This window comes from Myotis brandtii, unplaced genomic scaffold (genome assembly GCF_000412655.1).
Source record: "Myotis brandtii unplaced genomic scaffold, ASM41265v1 scaffold40, whole genome shotgun sequence".
NCBI lineage: Eukaryota > Metazoa > Chordata > Mammalia > Chiroptera > Vespertilionidae > Myotis > Myotis brandtii.
In genome coordinates this window covers 2,465,538-2,489,436 of record NW_005365372.1, presented here as the reverse complement: position 1 = coordinate 2,489,436, position 23,899 = coordinate 2,465,538, and the positions used below count along the sequence as shown (strand labels likewise).

Below are 23,899 nucleotides of genomic sequence, written 5' to 3'. Positions count from 1 at the left end.
TTTATGACTTTGTATAAATAACCTGTTTGAGCCTCAGTATTCTAATCTGTAAAATGGTGGTAATGATACCATTATAATAACCTGGTTATTAAACAACAGGAAAGAAATAAATAAAGGGTAGGCTAGATAATATAGTCATGCCATTTATACAGCTTTGCCAGAAACCTACAATTTAAGACTCTCCAAGTCTACTCCCTACAAATCGCTGGGGGAAGGGACTGGACAATAGACACATGCCCTATAAGGTCTGGGTGACATGGGAAGATGCTTACCTGTCAGTCACACCTGGGGACAAGTTGGTGGCCAGAATAGACATGGCCATTACAAGTGCAGGAACATTTAATATTTAAGCTTGTGAACAAAGGGAGTTCTCTCTCTTGTGCCCTTGCATTCTGTAAATGGTAGTTATAATTGGTATGAGTAATAAGAAGACAGTATCTGTTTGAGTCTCATCTGAACACAGCCATAACTTGAAATTTCTGTGAATTTGGGAATAATTATTTAGTACCTTCTGATATCCCAAAGTGTCTCTCTATCCTGGACAAACCCAAAGCTCTAAAACCCAAAAACTCTAACGCTTGTGAAACTTTTGAACTTCAATACATCTATACTTTGCTTAATGCTGCTGCTATGTCCTTGCCATGGAATGTGCTAGTAATGATGTGCTCTCTTGGGCTTTGGAGATTTCTAAGGGCTCTATCTTCTAATCAACTTTGTTCTAGGATTTCCAAGTGTTATTTTAGAGAATAAACACTTACTTTGCTAGTTGGATATGGAAAAGAGTCTGTGTGCAAACAGTAATCCTTAGCAATATCTCTCTGCATTCAAATCTTGGGTAAATGGAATATATATAGGCATATTGAAAATTCCACAGTCATCAATACTTTAAGAGTGACAAAAATATCTGATATTGTAAAAGCTATCTATGCAATGGACACAGACAACAGGGGTTGAGGGCATGAATGGGAGGGTGTGGGTAATGGAGGGATAAGGACACACATGTAATACCTTAATCAATAAAGAAAATTTAAAAATAAAGCATAACTAAAATTCACTAATAGATTGAATTATCTCTGATCCATTGTGGAGAACCCATCCACCTAATTTGATGCACAAGATGTTTAATACAGGGAATTTCTTTGAAGACATATTTCTGGATAACAGCTAATCTATGAGAAATTCAGCTCAGTCATCCTCAAAGACTGATGTGTATTACTCTTGAATAAGCTCTCATAGGTTGCTGATTATAGCCACCTCACTTTTCTCAAACTTTCCTAGAAAGCATTGTCAGGTTTCTAGTATGCTGCAAGAGTTTTCAAATGAGTACTTTGCTTCCTTTACATGGCTGGACTTAACTTTTTTTCAGCTTTATTTATGTATAATTGACTTATTGACTTGCATCCTAAACACAGAGAATGGAAAGGGGAAAAATAGTGACTTTTCAGTGGAGAAAGCTGGAAGAGACTATCTTAATTAAGTAATCAAAGTTAATAACACCATCAATAAGTCATGTTGATATCATGTGCCCTCTGCTATAATGTTATGTGAAAGGCACTTCTTTGTGATATTATTCCCACAAATCTATAGTCCCAATATAGTCATTAGGGGGGAAAAAAAGAAAAACATCAGACAAACCTGAGTTGAGGGACATTCTATGCAATACCTGGCCAGTGCTGCTCCAAACTGTCAACATCATGGGAAACAAGAATAGTTTGAGAAACTGTCATAGACCAGAGGAGACTAAGGAGACATGACCGAATGTAATGTGGCATCTTGAAAGAGATATCTTGAAACCAAAAAAGAACTTTAGTGGAAAAGCTAGAAAAATTCAAATAGTCTGTAGTTTAATGAACAGTGCTGCTCCAATGTTATTTTCCACTGTGAAGTAAGGTGTTAATATCAGGGGAAACAGAGTGACACCTATTCTCTGGAATATATCTGCACATTTTCTGTAAATATAAAATTATTCTAAAGTTGAAGTTTATTAAGATAAAAAAATTAAAAAGAAAACATTTTGGTAGTGCTGAATTTAAAATAATATTTTTATTAATCAGTATTATCTACTTTTGTGTCCAGCCTGAAGGTGAGCACTGTCAAGAGACATAATCAAAAGGTGTGGCTCATACTTTCTTCATATGGCTTGTCAAACAACTAATTGAAGAGAAGATTTGACATGTGGAGAGATTAGCAAACATTGGTATTACATGCATTTGATAATACAGACAGCAGGAAGTCAAAAAGTGAGGGCTAGAGTGGCTAATGAAGAGCTTCACAGCAGAAGTGAACCTGGATGAGTGGTTAGAATTGCATCCATGGAGAGAGAGGAGATTTGCAGTTGAAGGGAACAGAAAAAAAAGACCTGGATAATAAAGAACATTATAACCTGATGAACAAAAATAGATACAGAGGCAGAGAAGCATGGAAGAGACTGTCAAATTACAGTGGGAAACCTGGGGAGTGTTTCTTTGTTTTATGGATGTTTTAATTAGTCAGGCCAAGATGCCTCTATCCTCTCTAGACCCCCTCCCTTTCTGTCTTAAGCTAGCTAGTTAACCCTTTTCAGAAACCTTATAAAGAACAATATGCCTGTGACAGGAGGTAGGGGAGGCTGGGGGAAGGTCAATGGTGAAAAAAAAAGGAGCTATGTACTACTATGTGTAATACTTTAAACAATAAAATAAAAATTAAAAAAAAAAAGACCTGAGGTCTTGAGTAGAATAGACTCAGATAAAAGTAAAGGCAACCTTATCTGATCTGGGAGAGGGAGGGGAATGCATATCCATAGAAAGGGAGCTAGTTCAGAGCCTTTATGCAGAATCTTGAAAGTTAAGCTTTGGGGTGGGGTTGAAGTTGGTCACAGGGATCCAATGTAACAGCAGTAGTATTCCAGTTTATGTTTCATTTTGTGGCTTTTAGCTCTTGGTGAAATCTATGTCTTAACATTTATTAACCTGTTAACATCTCTCTCAGCATGTACATTTGTTAAGACTCTGTAGGGATGAAGTTCACCTGCAAGAGGTAAAAGTGCAGGCATGCTCATGTTCCAGATTAAAAAGGCTTTCTTGATTGAATCATATGTCAGTTCTGAATAACCTCATTTATAAGCTCTTTCTTATCTGGAACCTTGCTCTGTTCATACCCTTTTCCGGAAGCAGAAGGAACTTTAGTCCTTTTGTCTGTTACTGACTCAGTTCTGATCATTTTGTTCCTTAGAAAGGCTGTTGAACTTTTTAAGTGATAAGTAGACTGCTCATTTAAAAATAAAATAAAGAATGGGAAGGATCTGATGCCTTTGAATTTTCTTGTATGTTTCTTTGTAAGTTTATGTAAAGTTTAAAGTACAGAAATTAATACCCTCTACACCAACTTTGCCCACTGATACCTTTTTTTTTTAAGTGGCTGACTGCTTAACAAAGGGAAGGCATAGGCTGCATTGTTCTCCATGCAGTTAATGAGAAGCCAGAGGCCTCATCAATTTTTTTCTTCTGTGTGCAAGCCACATCACAAATTGATAGGCTGAGGAATTCATTAGGGTCAATTTAACTGGTCCAGGGGAAAGAGACCATAATAACTAGGAATTCAAACTAAAAAAATGGACTATTTAGAAGAGAACATATCTCAACTTTTGTCTTTCTAATCAATATCATATAGTTTATAAGGAACTCTTTTATATATGCCAGTATTATCTCCCCAGCTAGATTGGGAATTATAGTATGTACTGCATATAGTGAAAAACAATAAGGCTTTGCAGTCAGATAGATTTAGATTTATAACTTGGTGTACTGTAGGCAATTAAAATATCTGTCTTCCTCAGCAGGTCCCTTAACCTATGTGAGCTTCAATTTCCTTTGTTGTAAAGTAGGGGTAATCATACTGTAACCTTTCAGAATTGTGAGGATTTGAAGGGATACATGTGAATAGCTTCACAAAGAGTTTGATACTCAGTAAGCACTCAGTTAAGTGTTAATCTCCCTTTCTCCTTAGAGGTCTTTATCTTGTGCAAAGCTTAACCCAGTACTAACATATAGTAAGGCTTGGAAATTTCCTCTTAGGATTATCCAGGGAGGCCATTCCTGCTGCTTTTTCATGTGATTCACTGTTAGAGTTTATATAAGAACAACTATGGGCACAATTCTAGGGCAAGCAAATGAAATTGACTGTCCTCTTATCTGTATCTCTCCAGGAAGTTCCTACCTCCATTCCAAACATACACACTGCCTGGCACTTCTATGAAAGCCAAACTAGTAAACCAGTAATGGTTGGGTTTCAGCCACCAGAGGATAGAATTTTGAGGTAGGATGGTACTCCGGGTGCTATATATTTCACAGCTTCCTGTGTCTATACAGAAAGCCATCTCTGAAGGAATGGGAGAGGGACTAAAGTTCCTTCTGATTCTAGAAAAAAGAGTATAGGCAGATATAAGTGTCAGATAACAAAAGGCTCTATAGATGAGGTTATTTAAGACTATTTCATTTGTTTAAGAAAAACCCTTTTAACCCAGAAAATGGGAATGACTATATTTTCTTTACTGTGGCCATGTTAAGACATTGCTATTTTTGAAAAACTGCCATTAATATTGAATTTCTCTTCTTTTCATACCAGATCTACTTTTGAAATTATTTGGGCCTTAACATATTTTTAGACATGGTTAGAATTGCAACTAAAAAGGAAATAATAACAGTACAATTTTTTTTCCTTTTGGCAGCAGTAAAATAGCAAACCTTAGATTGTGCTCTTTTGCTGCCACATCTTGGCATCTGTCTGGAGATAACTCCAGGGAGGTGGGAGATCAAGAAAATTGTTAATAATCATGTTGACTCAGATTTGTTGCAGACTTGTTGGAGAAGAGCTCTGAATTACAAGTTGTACATTGCTGATTGTGATCAAAGCATTTTTTTTTAAATATTGCAAAACAGACAAGCTGAAAACAACTGTCTCATGATGTGGTTATGCCGTTAGATTAAGCAATAGGAATTCAGTGGCTTATGGGCTCATGACAGTATTCATTTAAAAATGCACAGAGATCTCTCTGGTTATCAAAAGGGCTACACAGTGGCAAACAGACTAACTGGGGATTCAGATTTGATTTTCCTTTTAGGTCAGTTTTGTAAGTAGATTAGAAAAAAATGAAAAGGCAGCTTTAAATGCTATTTATTCACTCTACTTTCACCCCACTGTTAAATTCTTAGGCAACAGGATAGGCAAAGATGGGTTTATTATTTTTTATAAAGTAGAATGACTATTCTTAGGAGAGTGTTGAAATAAATAGAATGAATTGGAGGGACTCTATATATCTGAATTTCTCTTTATAGAAGTTGACTAGGTAATACATTATAACATGTTGAAAATGACAAAATACAACTATACAATTGTTTATTCACTAATAGGCTTTAATTATGTGTAATAATTTAGTCATAGAAATTTTGGGCATCCATTTAGAAAGTTTCCAAGTTTATTTTGTACTACCATATCTTCATTGCTCTGGGGCAATATTCTTTTGTTGGCTCAGTTTTCACAAATGGCTAGTTATATTAAACTTTGCATCATCCTTTCACTGAAACTAAAAATTGCATCATGATGTAGTATATAGAATTTGTGCTGTTATTATTAAGCTTAATCTAAATGGCATCAATAATAGCAATAAGCATTTGTTCTTTCTTAGTTTTTTTACAATCACTGGCTTTGTCATTCACTAGGTCACTCTCACCTAACTATCTTGTATCGATGGTTGTCTTAGCTTCATATTTAAATTTCATGTTGTAATTGAACTTTTTAATATATCTATGTCTAATCCCTCCCTTTAGATTATAAACCTGCATAGGAATTTCTGCTATTTTTCTTTAGGCATGAAGAGAAGCTAAAATAAAATTTTTACACATGTAATAGGCACCCAAGACATACTGTTGAAATTGCTACTAAATACAATTTTGAATAATCATTTTAGATTTTTGTGCATTATAGTGGGAACCTCTGTCAGTGTTCATTAATCTAATGAACAAAATAAACTGACAAACAAAATAGAAACAGGGGCATGGATACATGGAACAGACTGTCAGAGGGGAGGGGGAGAAAGAGTTGGATGAAAGAAGTAGAAGGGATTAGCCAAAGAACATATATGCATAACCCATAGACACAGAAAACAGCGTGATGATGGCCAGAGGGAAGAGGGGATGGCGGGCCTGGGTGGAGGTGGGAAAAAGGGGGCATGGTACATCTGTAATAGTGTCAACAATAACAAAGTTTTTTAAAAAGCTTTAAAAAAAGTGTCAGACTCAGACTAGCCACAGTTGGGGTCTGAACACACAGGCACCCCACCCTGGACCCCTTGTGCGGGTATACCCCAAGGACATAACTCAGACCCTACGCGCACCCCCTTCCCTGCAGACAATGCTGGTCCCTGCACCTAAGTGAACAGTAACAGCAACAAGACCCTGCACACACCAGCCCACCAGAGACCACTGCAGACAATGCCCAGGCCGCACACCTAAGTGAACAGCAGCAAGATCCCATGCGCCTGCAACTGACAGTTGCAGAACCCCACACAGCTACCACAAGGAACTGCTGCTACCACCACAGCCACTTCCTGGGCACAGCTCCAGCTTGGAGAGCACGCCATCTTTTTTTATTTTTTATTTTTTTTTATCTGCAGTTTATTTTTTCCCAGTTTTTTTAAAATTTTTTTATTGATTAAGTTATTACATATGTGTCCTTATCCTCACGTTACCCCCTATCCCCCCCACTCATGCCCTCACCCCCCTATTGTCTGTGTCCATTGGTTAGGTCTGTGTATACAAGTCCTTCAGTTGATCTCTTCCCCTTACCCCCTCCCTCCCCTACTTTCCTTCTGGGGATTGATAGCCTGATCGCTGTTTCACAGTCTTTGGATCTGTCCCTTTTCATCAGTCTATGTTGTTCTCTATATTCCACAAATGAGTGAGATCATGTGGTATTTATCTTCAAAACGACAATGTGGTACCATCTCACACCTGTCAGAATGGCTGTCATCAACAAATCAACAAACGACAAGTGCTAGCGAGGATGTGGAGAAAAAGGAACCCTTGTGCACTGCTGGTGGGAATGCAGACTGGTGCAGCCACTGTGGAGAACAGTATGGAGCTTCCTCAAAAAACTAAAAATGGAACTCCCATTTGACCCAGTGATCCTACTTCTAAGAATATATCCCAAGAAACTAGAAACACCAATTAGAAAAGATATATGCACCCCTATGTTCATAGCAGCACAATTCACCATAGCTAAGATTTGGAAACAGCTTAAGTGCCCATCAGTAGGTGAGTGGATTAGAAAACGGTGGTACATCTACACAATGGAATACTACGCTGCGGTAAAAAAGGAGTTCTTACCATTTGCAACAGCATGGATGGAACTGGATTATGCTAAATGAAATAAGCCAGTCAGAGTGCACCATCTTGAAGGTTTTACAAGGTCCTCCTTGAGAGGAGGCTGTGGGGAGCTGCAACAGCTAGGCACCAAGCTTCACCACCATCCAGACTCATTCTGCCCCAGTCCTGGTGTGCCTACAGAGGTAACAACCCAGACCTGCATGACTGCAACAGACACTGGTGGGTCCTCTGCATGCCTGGCATGCTCTCAGCCTGAACCCGTGTGCCTGAAGGTACCCAGCCTGGACACTGTGCCACCTCCATGCAACCACCACTGACACAGCAGAGCTTTTGCCCCTGTGGTGTACTCACCTGCTAGCACTGCTACTGTGTTACCACAACCACTTTAGAGCCCAGCTGTTAGGCTCCACCACCAGGAATCAGGGGCAGGAAATGTGCTGAAGGCCATGAGATGTATGTAGCCTTCCCTGACACAGACTTATTGAACTGTGGACTTGAGGAGACTGAAGAGGCTGCAGATCTTTAGCTGGTATGATGACATTAGGGTTGAACTTCACTGGCAGCAATTCGGAGGGGAGATCACTTCCATGAATGGGACATCAACAATCAAGTCCCAATTTTAACTGTAGAGCCCAAATAACACACACAAGGGGCATTCCTAGAGCATCTAGCTCAGGTGAACAAAGAGAATGTAGCATTGGACCTCTCAAGACAATTCATACATAGGCCACCCCACAAAGACTGGGAGCAATAGTAGGTCTATATAATACAAAGAAGCAAATACAAAAAGACAGATAAAATGGGGAGACAAAGAACCTCCCAATGAAGGAGAAAGACAGAATGTCCAGAAAAAGAACTAAATGAAAGGGAGATAAGCAACCTATCAGACATAGAGTTCAAAGCAGTGGTTATAAAAATGCTTAAGGAACTTAGTGCAAATTGCAACAATGTGATAGAGGCCATGAACAGGAACAAAACGGAAATGAAGAATGCATTTTCTGACATCAAGAACACACTGGAAGGAATTAAAAGTAGATTGGATGAAGCAGAGGATCGAACCAGTGATTTGGAAGACAAGGTAGAAATAAATACCCAATTAGAGCAGCAAATAGAAAAAAATAATTAAAAAGCAGGAATAGCTTAAGAGAGCTCTGAGACAACATGAAACATAACAACATCTGCATTATAGGAATACCAAAAGGGGAAGGATGTAAGCAAGGACCAGAACCATGGTTAAGAAATAATGTAAGACAACTACCCCAACCTGGTGAAGGAAAATGTCACACAAGTTCAGGAGGCTCAGAGAGTCCCAATCAAGATAAACATAAAGAGTTCCACATCTAGACACACCATAATTAAAATGACAAACATTAAATACAAAGAAAGAATCTTAAAGGCAGCAAGAGAGAGACAGAAAATTACCTACAAAGGAGTTCCCATTACAATGTCAGCTGACTTCTCAATAGAAACACTTCAGGTATGAAGTATTCAAAGTGATGAAAAGCAAGGAACTAAATCTAAGACTACTGTATTCAGCAAGGCTATCATTTAAAATTGAAGATGAAATAAAAAGCTTTCCAGTTTAAAAAAGAAAAGGTTAAAGGGTAACAGGGGGTGAGGGTGAGGACAGGATTGGGGGGTGGGGGCAATGAGGGATAAGGACACATTTGTAATACCTTAATCGATAAAGGGGAAGAAATTTAAAAACAAAACAAAACAAGATAAAACCTCACCTTTATTAAATGTTTTATGCTAGATTGGCACTCTATGAAAATTACTTGTTTTCCCAATTGAAACATGGTTATTAAAGTTTCAGTAATCCATTGAAAGTTGAATATTCACACTGGACCATTTTAAAGCACATACAGATACCTTGTCAGTTTCCTTCATTTAAAAGAAATTTATTTTACCCTTGTCATGACAGACAAAAAGCTTACTGAGGCTAGCTGGAAAGTAACTTCCCTCTAGGTAACATTCCTCAGTAGCCCTGCTCTGTATCTTTGGAGGGAAGGATACCTTGAATTTCAAACCCGGACATGTGAGAAGAAATACTGGGCATTCATTGAGTGGAGGTGAAGGGTATGATTTGCTCTTTGAAGAAGATTGATTTAAATTTCTGGACAGTGCCATTGTCTACTTGGTAGTGCAAATTATTTTTTTTCTGTAGGAAATGTGAGTTGTATTCTTTAGTAAACCCTTGTGATACCCATTCCTAATTTTTCTTGCATTTTATGATTTTCAGTCACCTATATTTACTGTGTCCCTTTATTTTAAGTCCCATTGGGAAATTAGGAAATTAGCACCACCTGAAGCCCCTTTATCAAGATATGTTGTAGTGAACATGTGCTTGTAGGTGTATAACAAAAGCAATAACTCTTTAGATATAAAATATCCTTTGTTAGAAATAAATTTGCTATTTGAAATTTTGGACTTACAGATGTGATCAAGTTAGGAAACATTTTTTTAACATTCCCCAAAGATCCAAAACTGAGCAAATTTTCACATTTGACAAGACAGAACCTACTAAAAAGTGTTATTATGGTCCATTCTTTTCAGCCTTATGGAGGCGTAGAGCATTATAGGAAGTATGTGTACTTATTGTCAGGTAGTTCCAGAGCATGGGATGAATACTTGTGGTCCAGAGATGATGGCTGGAGGGTAAAGATATCAGTGAAGTTATACTACAATGCCCAGTGATAACAAGCCTGGCCACCATCTTAACTCAGCAGAGAGAACACTGCTCTCAATATAGTAAGCATTCACTAAAGTAAGAAGGCTTCAGAGTAATTTATCTTAATACATTGTTTGCGGGTAGTTTTTATCCCGCGCTAACAGGTGGCTCTACTACTTACAGTCAACGTAAAACATATAAATATGTTTCCCGCATACAATGTGTTTTAAAGGTCTCCTGCCCTTTTTCTCACACAAACATGACAGATGACTTTAACCCAGGGCCATGTATAATTTTTAGCATGTTAGCTAAATGTTACCTCTTCATTAATTTAAAGCCAACTATTGCAAATGGCAAGTGACTCAAAGTACCATATTTAGGGGCATCTTTATACCTACTTAAATTTGTAAATATGCAAATAGTAGATAAATTACTTGACAAAATTTATACTAACTGAACACTTCCTGTTGCATCATGGAGATTAAAAACCACTGATTTAACCGAACCTTCTATGAAGCTTCTGGTTCAGAAATTTTCAACCTTTCATCTCAGGACACACATATACTTATTACTAAAATTATTTGGCACACCAAAATATATATTCTTTTTTTGCCAATCTGACAAAAATGGGTATAATTTTGATTCATTAACACCAGATGGCAATTGTGTTGGCTGTTGTCATTTTTTTTTAATCTGACAATCTAAGGGAAAAAAGGTCAGGGCCCCTGACTAAATAGTCAGGTATTCCATGTTTTAAAAATTCTTGTGGCACACCATGTGAAAATCACTGGTCTAGTCCATTAGACATTCACTCCTGATTATTTGACTTTTACATTGATTTTTATAAAAATTAAAAAGGGAGTATATGTTATATTTAGGACTGAAAGTTTGATTTTATAAGCTAATAAGGAAATATGATTCCTGTTGGAAAAATTACTGGTCTTTAAAGAAGGGCATTCTATACTCTGATCTAAATAGCCTATGGAAATTTCAGTTTTTATTCAGAGAAATTGAGAATTTTTTATCTGGAGTTATATGATGAGAGAGAAAATTACTTACACACAAGCAAGTTAGAAGGACAAAAATACAAATCTCTGTGTATGCATGTGTGTGTGTGTGGGGGGGGGTTAAATCCATAGAGGACTTGACTGTATGGAAGCTTTATTGTTTTGTATTTTTATTTCCATTGAGATGACTGCTTGTTTTGATTTTATTTTTTCTGATTATTCTACTCCATGTTTCTTTTTACTGTGACTCCAAGAATAATTTTTTTTTTATTATGCTCTGCACCTCAGAAATGTTAAGTAAGAGTTTTAAGTTTGGACAAATTACCATAGAAGTGTGAATTACATTCTAAAATAAATGCATATTAGAGGAGAAGCCTAACTAAATAGTATTAATTTTACTATCTTAAAACTCTCTTTTAGGTATGATTAGGAGGCAAAATAATTATATTATCTCTACCTGTTAACGTAGCTGAAGAAGTAGCACAGATACACATGAAAGACCCCTTAGCAACACATGTTAATGACTAATGAGTGGTACAAGTATATTCCAGACTTAGTATACAAGGAGACTTAGGTCATATCTTCTCATTCAGTTTCTGTTGTAAACAATGAACATTGAAGCATAGAGTGACTCTGAGGCTTGTAACATTCTCAAGGAAATATTTATTTCTGTTCATTACATGATGCTTATTAAGATAGGTAGTAGACTTGGATTGTTTGTGAAGATTTTCAACAAGGGCTGAAATTAAGAAAGGCTTGTAGATAACCAGAAAACAAAGCTTCCTACCACTCACACTTTTGCATTAACTGAATTTTAGGTTATTGATATGCATCATCTAGCCTTACTTTTGCTCATTAGATGTGGGAAATTTTCTAGAAAAAGAAAAATTCAGGTTGATAAAAGGATCTGTCATCTGAAAGCTCTTCAATCCACTTGTGAGACATTGTTAACAACAAAATAATAAAGCGGGAAAACCATGTATCTTCTGTGAAACCACAAATCTTGATCCATGTCTGAGTTCATTTATGCTAGTTCACAAACACTGACTTTTGTTGAATTTGAAAATAATAGAAGCTTTTTGTTCAGTAATATAGTTTATTGTCCTTTGGGTCCTAGATTAAGAAGAAACAGCAAGATGTGCTTGGTTTTTTAGAAGCTAACAAAATAGGATTTGAAGAAAAAGATATTGCTGCCAATGAAGAAAATCGGAAGTGGATGAGAGAAAATGTACCTGAAAACAGTCGACCAGCTACAGGGTACCCCCTACCACCTCAAATTTTCAATGAAAGCCAGTACCGTGGGGTAAGGAATCAATTTAAATACTTGGTGTGTGTTTTTTTCAAATGGATTTGTTCAAATCCATCCTATCCATTTCACTCTCGTGCCTAGATATGCATACAGTCATTTCTCTTGTTCATTCTTTGTATCCATCATAGGCAGATGAGGTATTTTGCCAATGACTAGGAGGTAAATAAGTCATCCATCAAAATTACCTGTAAATGTAGAAATACAGATTTTGAACATATAACTGTACATTTCTTCATCTCAATTCCAACCAGAACAATTGTATTAATGTTTCCGGTATGTCCATGAAGGAGTCTCTGAAAAGAGGTCAGCCGTTTGACTTATTTAGATTAACATTAGTTAAAAAAAGAGGAATGTCTTATTTCCTGCTTGAAACTAGTAAATACTTTTATTTTGGTATCATTAATGAATTTTGTTAAAGTTTTAATTCAGCTCATTGAACTAATGTAAGAAAGGAAAGAAAATATTTTTCTTTTTTCTTTTTCTTTTTCTTTGCTTTGTGACTGGTGCTTTCAAATATGCTATTTTGTTTAGTCTTCATTTAAATCATGGAGCATTTTCCTTAATACTTTATTAATTATATATTCAAGTACAATTTGTAGTTTATGGCTATTCTAGGCAGCACAATGGCAAGTAGAAATCTAAATAAGACACAGCCTCTTCTCTTAAGGAGCTGATTAGGAGTGGGGTGTGGGAAGAATCATACATACCTGAAACAATCAGAGAATAGTTATGAAGTCATGGTAGAGAAAGCATAAGTAAGGGCCATAAGAATTTCCAATAGAGAACTGTTTGCATTGCTATATCCTCAGAATTAGCATTACTGAGGAACAGATCTTTTTAGAGCCAGCAATCCATATCTTCTGGCTTATAGGTTTATACAGGAGTGAAACAGACACTTTTTGGTGGGGATCTTTTCATGGACCAATTCAAATCATATAAGGGATGGGTGTGACAAACTTGAGTTTATTGGCACAGAAGTGTTTGTCTTTAGTCACTTCTGAGGAGGGGGGCCTAAAAATTTCATCTGTTGCTGCAAACATAGCCAAAATACAGATAAGGAAAAGGCAAGTATGCTATCCATTTAGATATTGAAATCTCACTTCCTCTATATTTGAAATTTCTGAAAATTGGTGAATTAGAGTGGTTGAAAGAGACCTCAGGGGTCATACAGTCCAATCTAAAGCAGCATATATTATCTTAACCTCTCCTTTTTAAAACGGACATTTCAATTTGTTTGACTTTTGAAAACAAACACATTTTGGGTTATAAGGGTAACATTTGAGAAACCACATTTACCTGGTTTATTTCTCCTTGTGAAGCCACACTGCAAGGGAATGGAGTATGTTATGGAAATAGGGCAAGAATCACTAAGAAATGGGAAGATGGAAAGGAAGGGGCAAGAGGGTGAGACTCAACCAAATGCATAAACATTTCTTAGTGGAAAAGGAATCCAACTTCTAGTGAGTACTTCCTGGGTGCCAGGCACTGAGTTAGGAGTTTAAAAACAATAAGAATGAAGATTTGTCCCTATACAGACACTTAGAAGAGTATATAGCAACCTTTCATACAAAAAATACTGCATGTCATCTATTGTGCTACATGTTTTGTGTGTATTATATCTGTCAGTTCTCATACTAATCCCCTGACATAGGTAATTGTTCTTATTCTATAGATGAAGAAATTGAGGCCTAGAATGTTTAACTGACTTCCTAAATTACACAATAACTGATGAAGCTAGGATTTAAATCTAGATATGCCTTACTCTGAAGCTCTTACACTTTCTATTAAATCACTGCATTATTCATTTTCTTGTTTATTCAAAGTTTTCATCTTCATTCTTTTCTTGCTCCATTATGTGGTGGGTCTGACCACAGCAAATTAAATTTTCTAATCTACATTGCCAACTGGCTGCCTATTAGGTTTGGCTGATAATAGGAGGTACTAGTTTGAAGAATGGAGGGCAGGAGGAGAGGAAAAACCAAAGTACAGTGGGGCCTTGACTTACGAGTGTCCCGACTAACGAGTTTTTCGAGATACGAGCCGTCTCTCGGCAGATTTTTTGCTTTGAGTTGCGAGCTAAAATTCGGGTTATGAGCCAGCTTCAGATACGCCACCGCTAGTTGGCGCAGCGAACGTCACAGTGAATGCCACATCAGCCCAGCATCACGTGTCTCACTCGTTCACAATTGATTTGACATACGAGTAATTTGAGTTACGAGCTCCATCACAGAACGAATTAAACTCGTAAGTCAAGGCCCCACTGTATCCTCCTCCTTTCTATCTGGATGATCCATGACAGTGACTGAATCTCCTTTATGGTACCATCTCTACCAGGTACCCCAGCTCCTGGGTCCTGTAATATCACCTTCTTTATTCTTTCCTTTTGCCCTAGATTTGGTAGCAGCTTCCTGTTGTTTGCTAATCTCTGGGTTGTCTCACCATCACCTGTTTGCCTTTCAGATTTTTTATCTTTTCTAAGTAGTTCTTCATATTAAATTGCCTGTTTTAACTATCTCGAGGTTTCTCACTCTTGGCACTACTGACATTATGGGTTGGACAATTCTTTGTTGTGGGCAACTGCTCTGCACATTGTAAGATGTTTAGCAGCAACCCAGGCTTCTATCCTTGAATTCCAGTAGCACCCTTACATTTGTGAAAACATATCTCCAGACTTTGCCAGATGTCTCTGTGGGAAAAATTACCTCCTGTTGAGAAACACTTAACTATGGTAGCTTAGGTTCTTATTTCCAGACTGGAATGTGACTGAAACAACTACCCTATTTATATACATGAGACTCTGATATAAAAGATACAAAATTTATAAAGTAAGCTTTGCTCTGAAAGAGCTATGCTTCTATATGGATAACTAAAACACATTTCCATGAAATAATAAATAATATTATACCAACATATGGTATAATGCATTCTGTATTAATGTTATTGGAATCTCAGAGATGTAAATAAATTATCTTTATTTTTTCTCAAGAGAATTCCTATATAAGAAGCAGACTATGTCACAGTCTGTTTTGTTTACTCTTAAAGTCTTAGCACCAAGAATAGTGATTGGAATATAGTAGGTGCTCAATATATATTTGCTGACTAAATTATTTAATCTGGCTTAATTGAGAAACCAGTGTTCTTTTCTTTCAGAGTTACAAATCTGTTTGTGTTTGCTAAGTCCAAGGCCAACAAATCATAATATACTTTGGTACTAAAACACTTGAAACAAAGACAAGAGTCCCCTACATAGCATTTTTATCAGATTTCAATAAAGCTGAAGACCTGCTTTCTTTCCCATAATTTTAAAGAATGATAAATGTTTTTGTTGCTTTGATGTTAGTAAGAAATATCTCTTGTTAGATTCTTTTAACTAGCATTTTGAGGTTATTTCAAAGTGATTAAGTATAGATATGATCTATATTGTTTGTTTACCTTGAGTAGCTTATAGGTCATGTGTCTCAGTATGGAACTAGTATCAAGATCCAGTTAGTTTCACTTTTGAATAGTAAACTCAAAGAGTATAGGAGGCTCATATATGCCTGTTATTTAGGGTTTATTCCTTTGTCAACATCTAGGGTACACAAAAAGATGATTTGAGTCAATCTTTGTGGAGATACTAGGGGCTCTAAACAATTCTGACTATAATCCTTAAATAAGGGAGAAATTCTGATGTATCATGGGGTGGGGCTCAAATTTAGGGTCACCAATGGCTTGAGAGGCTCTCAACTTTATACCTCCAGATTCTTCAGATAACAAGAACTATACATGCTAGAAAAGAACCCTATAACACTGTGATCTGTTAGTGAGGCAATCTCTAGAGAATCCAGCATATTGAGTGTTAATTATATCCGTTAAATGCTAAGCTTATCTCTATTTTAAATCAAACAAACTAAGGCCACATATAGATAGTGGCTCTGTTTCCAAAATAGGTGTGTTGGTAACTCCATAGTCAAATTTAGGATATTTTACTTGTTATTTTTGGAAAATATTTGGTGGCTTAGAGGATGACAGTATAAAGAAAGCCCAACCAAATTCAGTCACATGACGCTTGCTTGGCTCACCAGATAGGAACCTTTTAGTAGCTTGTTTGCTCTTCTGGTCATATTTCATGAAAATCATATTCACTTTCTCCAAAGACAGCACAAATTTAATATTCTTATGGGCATATCTAGCAAATATATGGTCTACCATAGGCTCTGAGGACACCTCTACCTAATAAATAATAGAACAAAAATAATGGGAATCTGGAACAACAAATTCATGCCAGAATAAATAACCTCTTACTGGTAAACTGCTTTGGGCTGTGGAGAAAGCTGCTTGCCCAAAGACAGATTTCAATTCTGTGTGATGCGGAATAAGCCATTTTGCAATTTTTGCCCAACAGAACAGCGTATCTTCTATATACATTAAATGAGATCCAATAAGCCTTGCCTCTTTATTATCCTTTCCATAATTCTAGCATTATGGAAGTTAGTTAGCCTGCTGCTACCACGGAGGTTGACTAGTCAAGCTATTTTAAATAAATGTCCTCTTTTTCTTCCTTTTTATTTATTTATTTTTTGGTTGCACATTGCTAATTCTTCTTACCTTTTTTTTTTTTTTCACCGAGGACTATGATGCCTTCTTTGAAGCCAGAGAAAATAATGCAGTGTATGCCTTTTTAGGCTTGACAGCCCCACCAGGTTCAAAGGTATGATTTTCCTGTTTTATAGGCCACTTTATTGCTGCTGAGATATTTTAATTGTAAGATTTCTACCTTTATTAAGTACTCAGATTAAGCCAGAGGCCAGGCAACATAACTGAAAGGAAATGTTCCTGCTCTGCATGCACTTAATCCCTAGTAGGGTAGTCAGATGTGCATAATCAAATATATACGTACTAGTATGTGAGTAAGAAGTAGGTAGACTGACTTCTTCATCAATCTTATCAAGGCAGCAAATTTCTCATTAACCCATTTGCAAATAAGTGGTAAGCATTTTAAAGACTCCATTATTCTAGCTGCCATTCATGGTTCTACATCGACATAAAGTGTCTTAGTTCATAGTAATCTTCTTGGCAGCATCTATTGTCTTTGTGTGAGGCAAATGTTAGAGTCATCCATTCAAATTAACTGAGGACATTTGAGTTTCAAAACTGGTCACAAAATTGCTGGCTAAATTTGGAGCTTTTCCTCTGCCAACAAAAAATTAATATTTCAAGTGGCAGTGTTCCCATGAAGACCATATAAAGAAAAGAATCAAAAATTAAATTGCCTACATAATGAAATGTCTCAGAACTGTGGACTTTAAATATACCTTTGTCAGGTCCAGTGGGAAGGAGAAGTCAATGCAGCGTGAGGATTAAAAAGTAAAATAAAAATAAGTAAATAGGGCACACCTGGCCACCCCACCCCCTTGAAAATAGGAGTGCCCTGCCCACCAGGAGGCCTTGAGGAGCAACAAGTCCAGCCAGACCCACCCCCTTCATCCCCAGAGGGCCCTGCCTACCCTGCCCCATAAAGGAGGTGAGTGTCGAGCCCTTGACTAGAGATGAACTTGGTTGCCCAGCCCCCTTGATGATTGGAGTGCCCTACCCACCCCCACATCTTGAGGAATGGTATGCGTGGCCTACACCCACTCCTTAATATGCAGTGCATGTGGCCTGCTTCACCAACTTGACATGCAGCCAGCCTGGATGCACAGACTTGTTTCCCCACTCTGGCATGTCTGACCTGGAACCCCTGGACAACAGGCCTTAGTGACTTGAAGTGGTGCTCCTGGACCTGCCACCATGACAAAACATCCCCAGATACATGAACCTGCCATCAAAAATCATTGTGCCTGGCAAGGAAATACTGGACAGCCAGCCTGGCCACCTTGGCACTGGCCCCATAGCTGAGACCTGACACTCTCAGAAACACGAACCTGCCTCCTTGACCTGGCTGGCCTCACCCAACACCCCGGACCACAGGACTGCTAAAATGGGGAGATAAAGAAACAACCTCCAAATGAAATAAAAGGAGAATTTACAGAAAATGAACTAAATGAAATGGAGGAAAGCAATTGTTCAGATAAATAATTCAAAGTAATGGCTATAAGGGTGTTCAAACAACTTAGTGAGAACTACAAGGAACTTAATGGTAACTATAAATACTTAATGAGAACTACACCAGCATGAAAAGAAGGATGAAACCATGAATAAGAATCAAACAGAAATGAAAAATGACATAAATAACTACAATAAAGAATACCCTGGAAGAAATCAACAGTAGATTAGAAGCTGAGGACTGGATCAACAAATTAGAAAACAAAGTAGAAAACCACCTATTTGGAGTAGCAATTGGGAAAAAAACACCAGGGAAGTGTAAGGGAGCTTTGGGACAACATGAAATGTAACAACATGGGGGTACCAGAAGGGAAAGAATCTGAGTGAGGAATATAGAACCTGTTTGAAGAAAAAATGACATAAAACTTACTTCTCTAACCTGGTGAAGGAAAAAGTCACACAAGTCCAGGGAACAAAGAGTCTCAATCAAAATGAACCACCCCCCAAAACCCACACAAAGACACATCATAATTAAAATGGCAAACATTAGAAACAAAGAAAGAATCTTAAAGGATGCAAGAGAGACAGAAAGTTACCTACAAGGGAACCTCCATTAGACTCTCATCTGATTTCTCAATACAAACGCTTCAGACCAGAAGGGAGTGGCATGAAGTATACACAGGAATGAAAATGAAGGGACTGAATCCAAAACTACTCTATCCAGCAAGTGTATCATTCAAAATTGACCAGGGGATTGTCAAGGGCGGGGGGGAAAAAGGACACATATGTAATACCCTTTGTAATACTTTAAGCAATAAAAAAAGAAAAGAAGAAAAAAAAAGAAAAAAAATAAATTCCATGATTGACAGTGAAAAAACAACAACAAAAAACAAAATTGAATGTGAAATAAAATGCTTTGCAGACAAAAAAATGGCAAAAGGAGTTTATTACCACCAATCCAGTACTGCAAGAAATGCTTAAGTACTATTGTAAGAAAGAGAGAGAGAGAGAGAGAGAGAGAGAGAGAGAGAGAGGAGGGGGAGAGAACACATGCAAAGAGAATAAAAATGACAACAAATAAGTACCCACCAATCATAACTTTAAATGTAAATGGCCTAAATGCTCTAGTCAAAAGTCATAGAGTAGTTGAATGGATAAGAAAACATGACCCATATATATGCTGTCTACAAGAGACCCACCTCAAAACAAAAAATTCACTTACAGGATGACAGTGAAGGGATGGAAATTTTTTTCCATATGAAAGGAAATAGAAAAAAAAAAAGCTGGGGTAGCAATATTCATTTCTGACAAAATATACTTCAAAGTGAAAGCCATAGCAAGAAATAAGGAAGGACACTTAATAATACTAAAAGGAACAATATAACAAGAGGATATAACTCTGGTAAATGTATATACATCTAATATAGGAGCACCCAAATATATAAAAATATTTCTGGAGGATATTAAGGGAGATATCATCAGCAATACAATCATAGTAGGGTCTTTAACACCCACTGACATCATTGGATAGATCTTCTCCAGTGGGCAAACTCATTAGTCAACAGAGCCAAATATCAACAGTACAACGATTGAAATTTCTTTTGAGAGCCAAATTTTTTAAACTTAAACTACATAGGTAGGTACATTGTTATTAATTTCCCACTGATATAATCAAGCCAGTTTCTCCCTCTCTATTCCCTGAGCTGTGTGATGACTTCCTATCTCAACAGACATACTAACACAGTGGTTCTCCACCTTCTGGCCCTTTAAATACAGTTCCTCGTGTTGTGACCCAACCATAAAATTATTTTTGTTGCTACTTCATAACTGTAATGTTGCTACTGTTATGAATCGTAATGTAAATATCTGATATGCAGGATGGTCTTAGGCGACTCCTGTGAAAGGGTCGTTTGACCGCCAAAGGAGTCACGACCCACAGTTAAGAACTGCTGTTCTAGACAAAAAATCAAAAAGGAAACAGCAAACCTAAAATACTCATTTGATTAAATGGATTTAATTGAAATTTACAGGACATTTCACCTCAAAGCTGCAGAATATACATTCTTCTCAAGTGAACATGGAGCATTCTTATATATAGGCCACATGTTAGGACACAAAGTTTCTAAAAATTCAAGAGGATTTAAATAATAACAAGCATCTTCTTTGACCACAATGGCATGAAACTAGAGATCAACTACAATAAAAACACCCCCAAAACATTCAAACACATGGAGGCTATATAGCATGTTATTAAACAATGAAGGGTTTATCAATGAGATTAAGGAAGAAATCAAATATTCCTGGTAACAAATGAAAATGAACACACAACAACTCAAAATCTATGGGACACAGTGAAAGCAGTCCTGAAAGGGAAGTTCATATCACTACAGGATTACCTCAAGAAACAAGAAAAATTTCTAATAAACTATCTTGCCGGGGCTGACCAGCAGACCTTAAGTGACGGATGAATGATTACTCTGACACGTTTCTGTGAAAAAGAGGGCTAAGAGACTGTCTGGCTAAAGGAAACAGACAGCCCCATTCACCTGCCTCCTTAGGCTTTTATTATAGCAACAGCTTGAACTAAAATTAACCTCTAGATACTATTAGCAGGGTAAGTATCCTTGAGAAAACACATGTATCTGTAGTGTCTTTAAAACAAGGACGTTTTGAAGTCTAAACATAAAGATTCCAGCAAAACACCCAGGGGCTCAGACTTGTTTGGAAAAGTCAAGGCAGGGTCTGCTGCATTTGACAAGAATCCCCTAGAGGCCTCTGACCTTTCAGAGAATCCTACTTACAGACTTTCCAACAAGTCCCATACTTCCCCACACTATCTAACCCTATAATTTAAAGAATTAAAAAGGGAACAAAAGAAAAGCCCAGGTTAAGGATAAGGAAGGAAATAATAAATATCCGAGTGGAAATAAATGACATATATACTAAAAATATATATATATATATCTCAATGGAAACAAGACCTGGTTCTTTGAAAGGATAAATGAGATTGATGAACCTTCAGCCAGTATCAACAAGAAACAAAGATAGAGGAACCAAATATATTAAATCAGAAATGAAAAGGTGAAGTTACAACTGACACCACAGAAATACACAGTATTGTAAGAGAATATTATGAACAATGATAAACAATATGCCAACAAACTGGACAACCTGGACAAAATGGAAAAATACTTAGAAAAATACAACATTCCAAAATGCAACCAGGAAGAATGAGAAAACTTGAATAGGATTATAACTACTGATGAAATTGAAGCAGTAATCAAAAACCTCCCAGCAAACAAAAGCCCTGGCATGGATGCCTTCACTGGGGTGTTTTACCAAATATTTAAAGCAAAACTAGCACCTACCTAGTCAAACTATTCCAAAAGAATCCAAGAGAAAGAAACACTTCCTAGCTCTTTTCATGAGGCCAACATAAGCCTAATTCTAAAACCAGATAAAGATACTACAAAGAAAGAAAATACCAGCCAATATCCCTAATGAACATAGGTGCTAAAATCCTCAACAAAATATTTCCAAATCAGATCCAGCAATATTTTAAAAAGATAATACACCATGACCAAGTAGGATTGATTCCAGGGATGCAAGGCTGGTGCAATATTTGAAAATCAATAGATGTGATACCTCACATAAAGAAATTGCAAGACAAAAATCACATGATCATATCAATTGATGCAGAAAAAGCATTTGATAAAATACAACACTCATTTTTAATAAATACACTCAGCAAAGTGGGAATGGAGGGACCATACCTAAACATAATAAATGCCGTATTTGAGAAACCTATAGCCAACACCATATTTAATGGGCAAAAACTAAAACCATTTCCCGTAAGAACAGAAACAAGACAGGGATATCTGCTTTCATCACTCTTATTAAACATACTACTGGAAGTACTAGCCACAACAATTAGGCAAGGAGAAAAAAATAAAAGACATCCAGATTGGAAAGGAGGAGGTAAAATTATCATTATTAGCAAATGACATGATATTGTACATAGAAAACCCTAAAGACCACCCCCCAAAAAAAAGACCACCAAAAAACTACCAGATTTAAGAAATAAATTTGGCAATATAGCAGGATACAAAATTAATACTGAGAAATTGATGGCATTTTTACACACTAATATTGAACGCTCAGAAAGAGAAACTAAAAAAAACCAATCACATTTACCATTGCAATAAAAAAAAATCAAGATACTTGGGAATAAATTTAACCAAGGAGGTAAAATACTTGTACTCGAAAAACTACAGAATGTTGAATAAAGAGATAGAAGAGGATATAAGCAATGAAAGAATATACCATGTTCATGGATTGATAGAATCAACATCATTAAAATGTCAATACTACCCAAAGCAATCTATAGATTCATTATAATCTCCATTAAAATATCAATGTCATATTTCACAGATCTAGAACACACACTCCAAATATTTATATGGAACCAAAAAAAGATCCTGAATAGCCACAGAAAACTTGAGAAAGAAGTTGGAGGGATCACAATAGCAGATATCGAGCTATACTACCAATTCACTATAATCAAAACAGCATGGTACTTGCACTAGAATAGGAATATAGATCAGTGGAATAGAACAGAGAACCCATAAACTAACCCAAGATATTATGCTGAATTAATACTTACTAAAGGAGGCAAGAGTATACAATGGAGTTAGATGGTATCTTCAATAAATGATGTTGGGAAAATTAGACAAGTATATGCAAAAGTATTTGAAACTACACCACAAATTTACAACATAAACAAGAATAAAGTCAAAATGGATAAAAGACTTACATGTATGTCTCAAAACAATGAAAATCCTAGAATGAAACATAGGCAGCAAAATATCAGACATTTCACATAGCATAATTTTCACTGATACAATGCCTAGGGCCAGAGAAACAAAGGAAAAAAATAAGCAAATGGGACATCAAAATAAGAAGCTTCAGCACAGCAAAAGAAACCATCATCAAACTTAAAACGGAACCCACTGTATGGGAAAACATATTTGCCAATGATACATCTGATAAGGGGTTAATTTCCAAAATATATATAGTACACATACAACTCAACCAAATGAAGACAAGCAATCCAATTAAAAATTGGGCAGATAGACAGTTCTCCAAAGAGGACATACAAATGGCAAAGAGATATATCAAAAATGCTCAGTGTCACTAGTCATCCTATATAATATAAGGCTAATATGCAAATCAATGGAACGACCAGTCTCTATGACGCTCACTGACCACCAGGGGGCAGACGCTCAATGCAGGAGCTGCCCCCTGGTGACTCTCAGACTGTGAGAGGGCACAGGCCAGGATGAGGGACTCCTTCCCCCAAAATGCACGTATTTTGTGCACCAGGCCTATAGTGAGAAATAGCCAGAAGCTGGGCTCACGGCTGGTGAGCGCAGAGGCAGTGGTAGGAGAGTATCTTGCCTCCTTAGCAGCACTAAGGATGTCCAACTGACGGGGAGCAGACCTAAGCTGTCAGTCGGACCCCCCCCCC

At 37.0% G+C, this 23,899-nt stretch overlaps 1 protein-coding gene across 1 annotated transcript in view; it reads left to right on the top strand.

Annotated features, from left to right (window-relative positions):
- The window catches only part of SH3BGRL (SH3 domain binding glutamate-rich protein like), a 74,085-nt gene that overhangs the window by 43,059 nt on the left and 7,127 nt on the right, over positions 1-23,899 (top strand). Inside the window, exons 2-3 of the mRNA XM_005873238.2 lie at positions 12,157-12,342; positions 16,958-17,038. Coding sequence (XP_005873300.1) covers positions 12,157-12,342; positions 16,958-17,038 — 267 coding nt within the window. The remainder of the gene's footprint in view (positions 1-12,156; positions 12,343-16,957; positions 17,039-23,899) is intronic.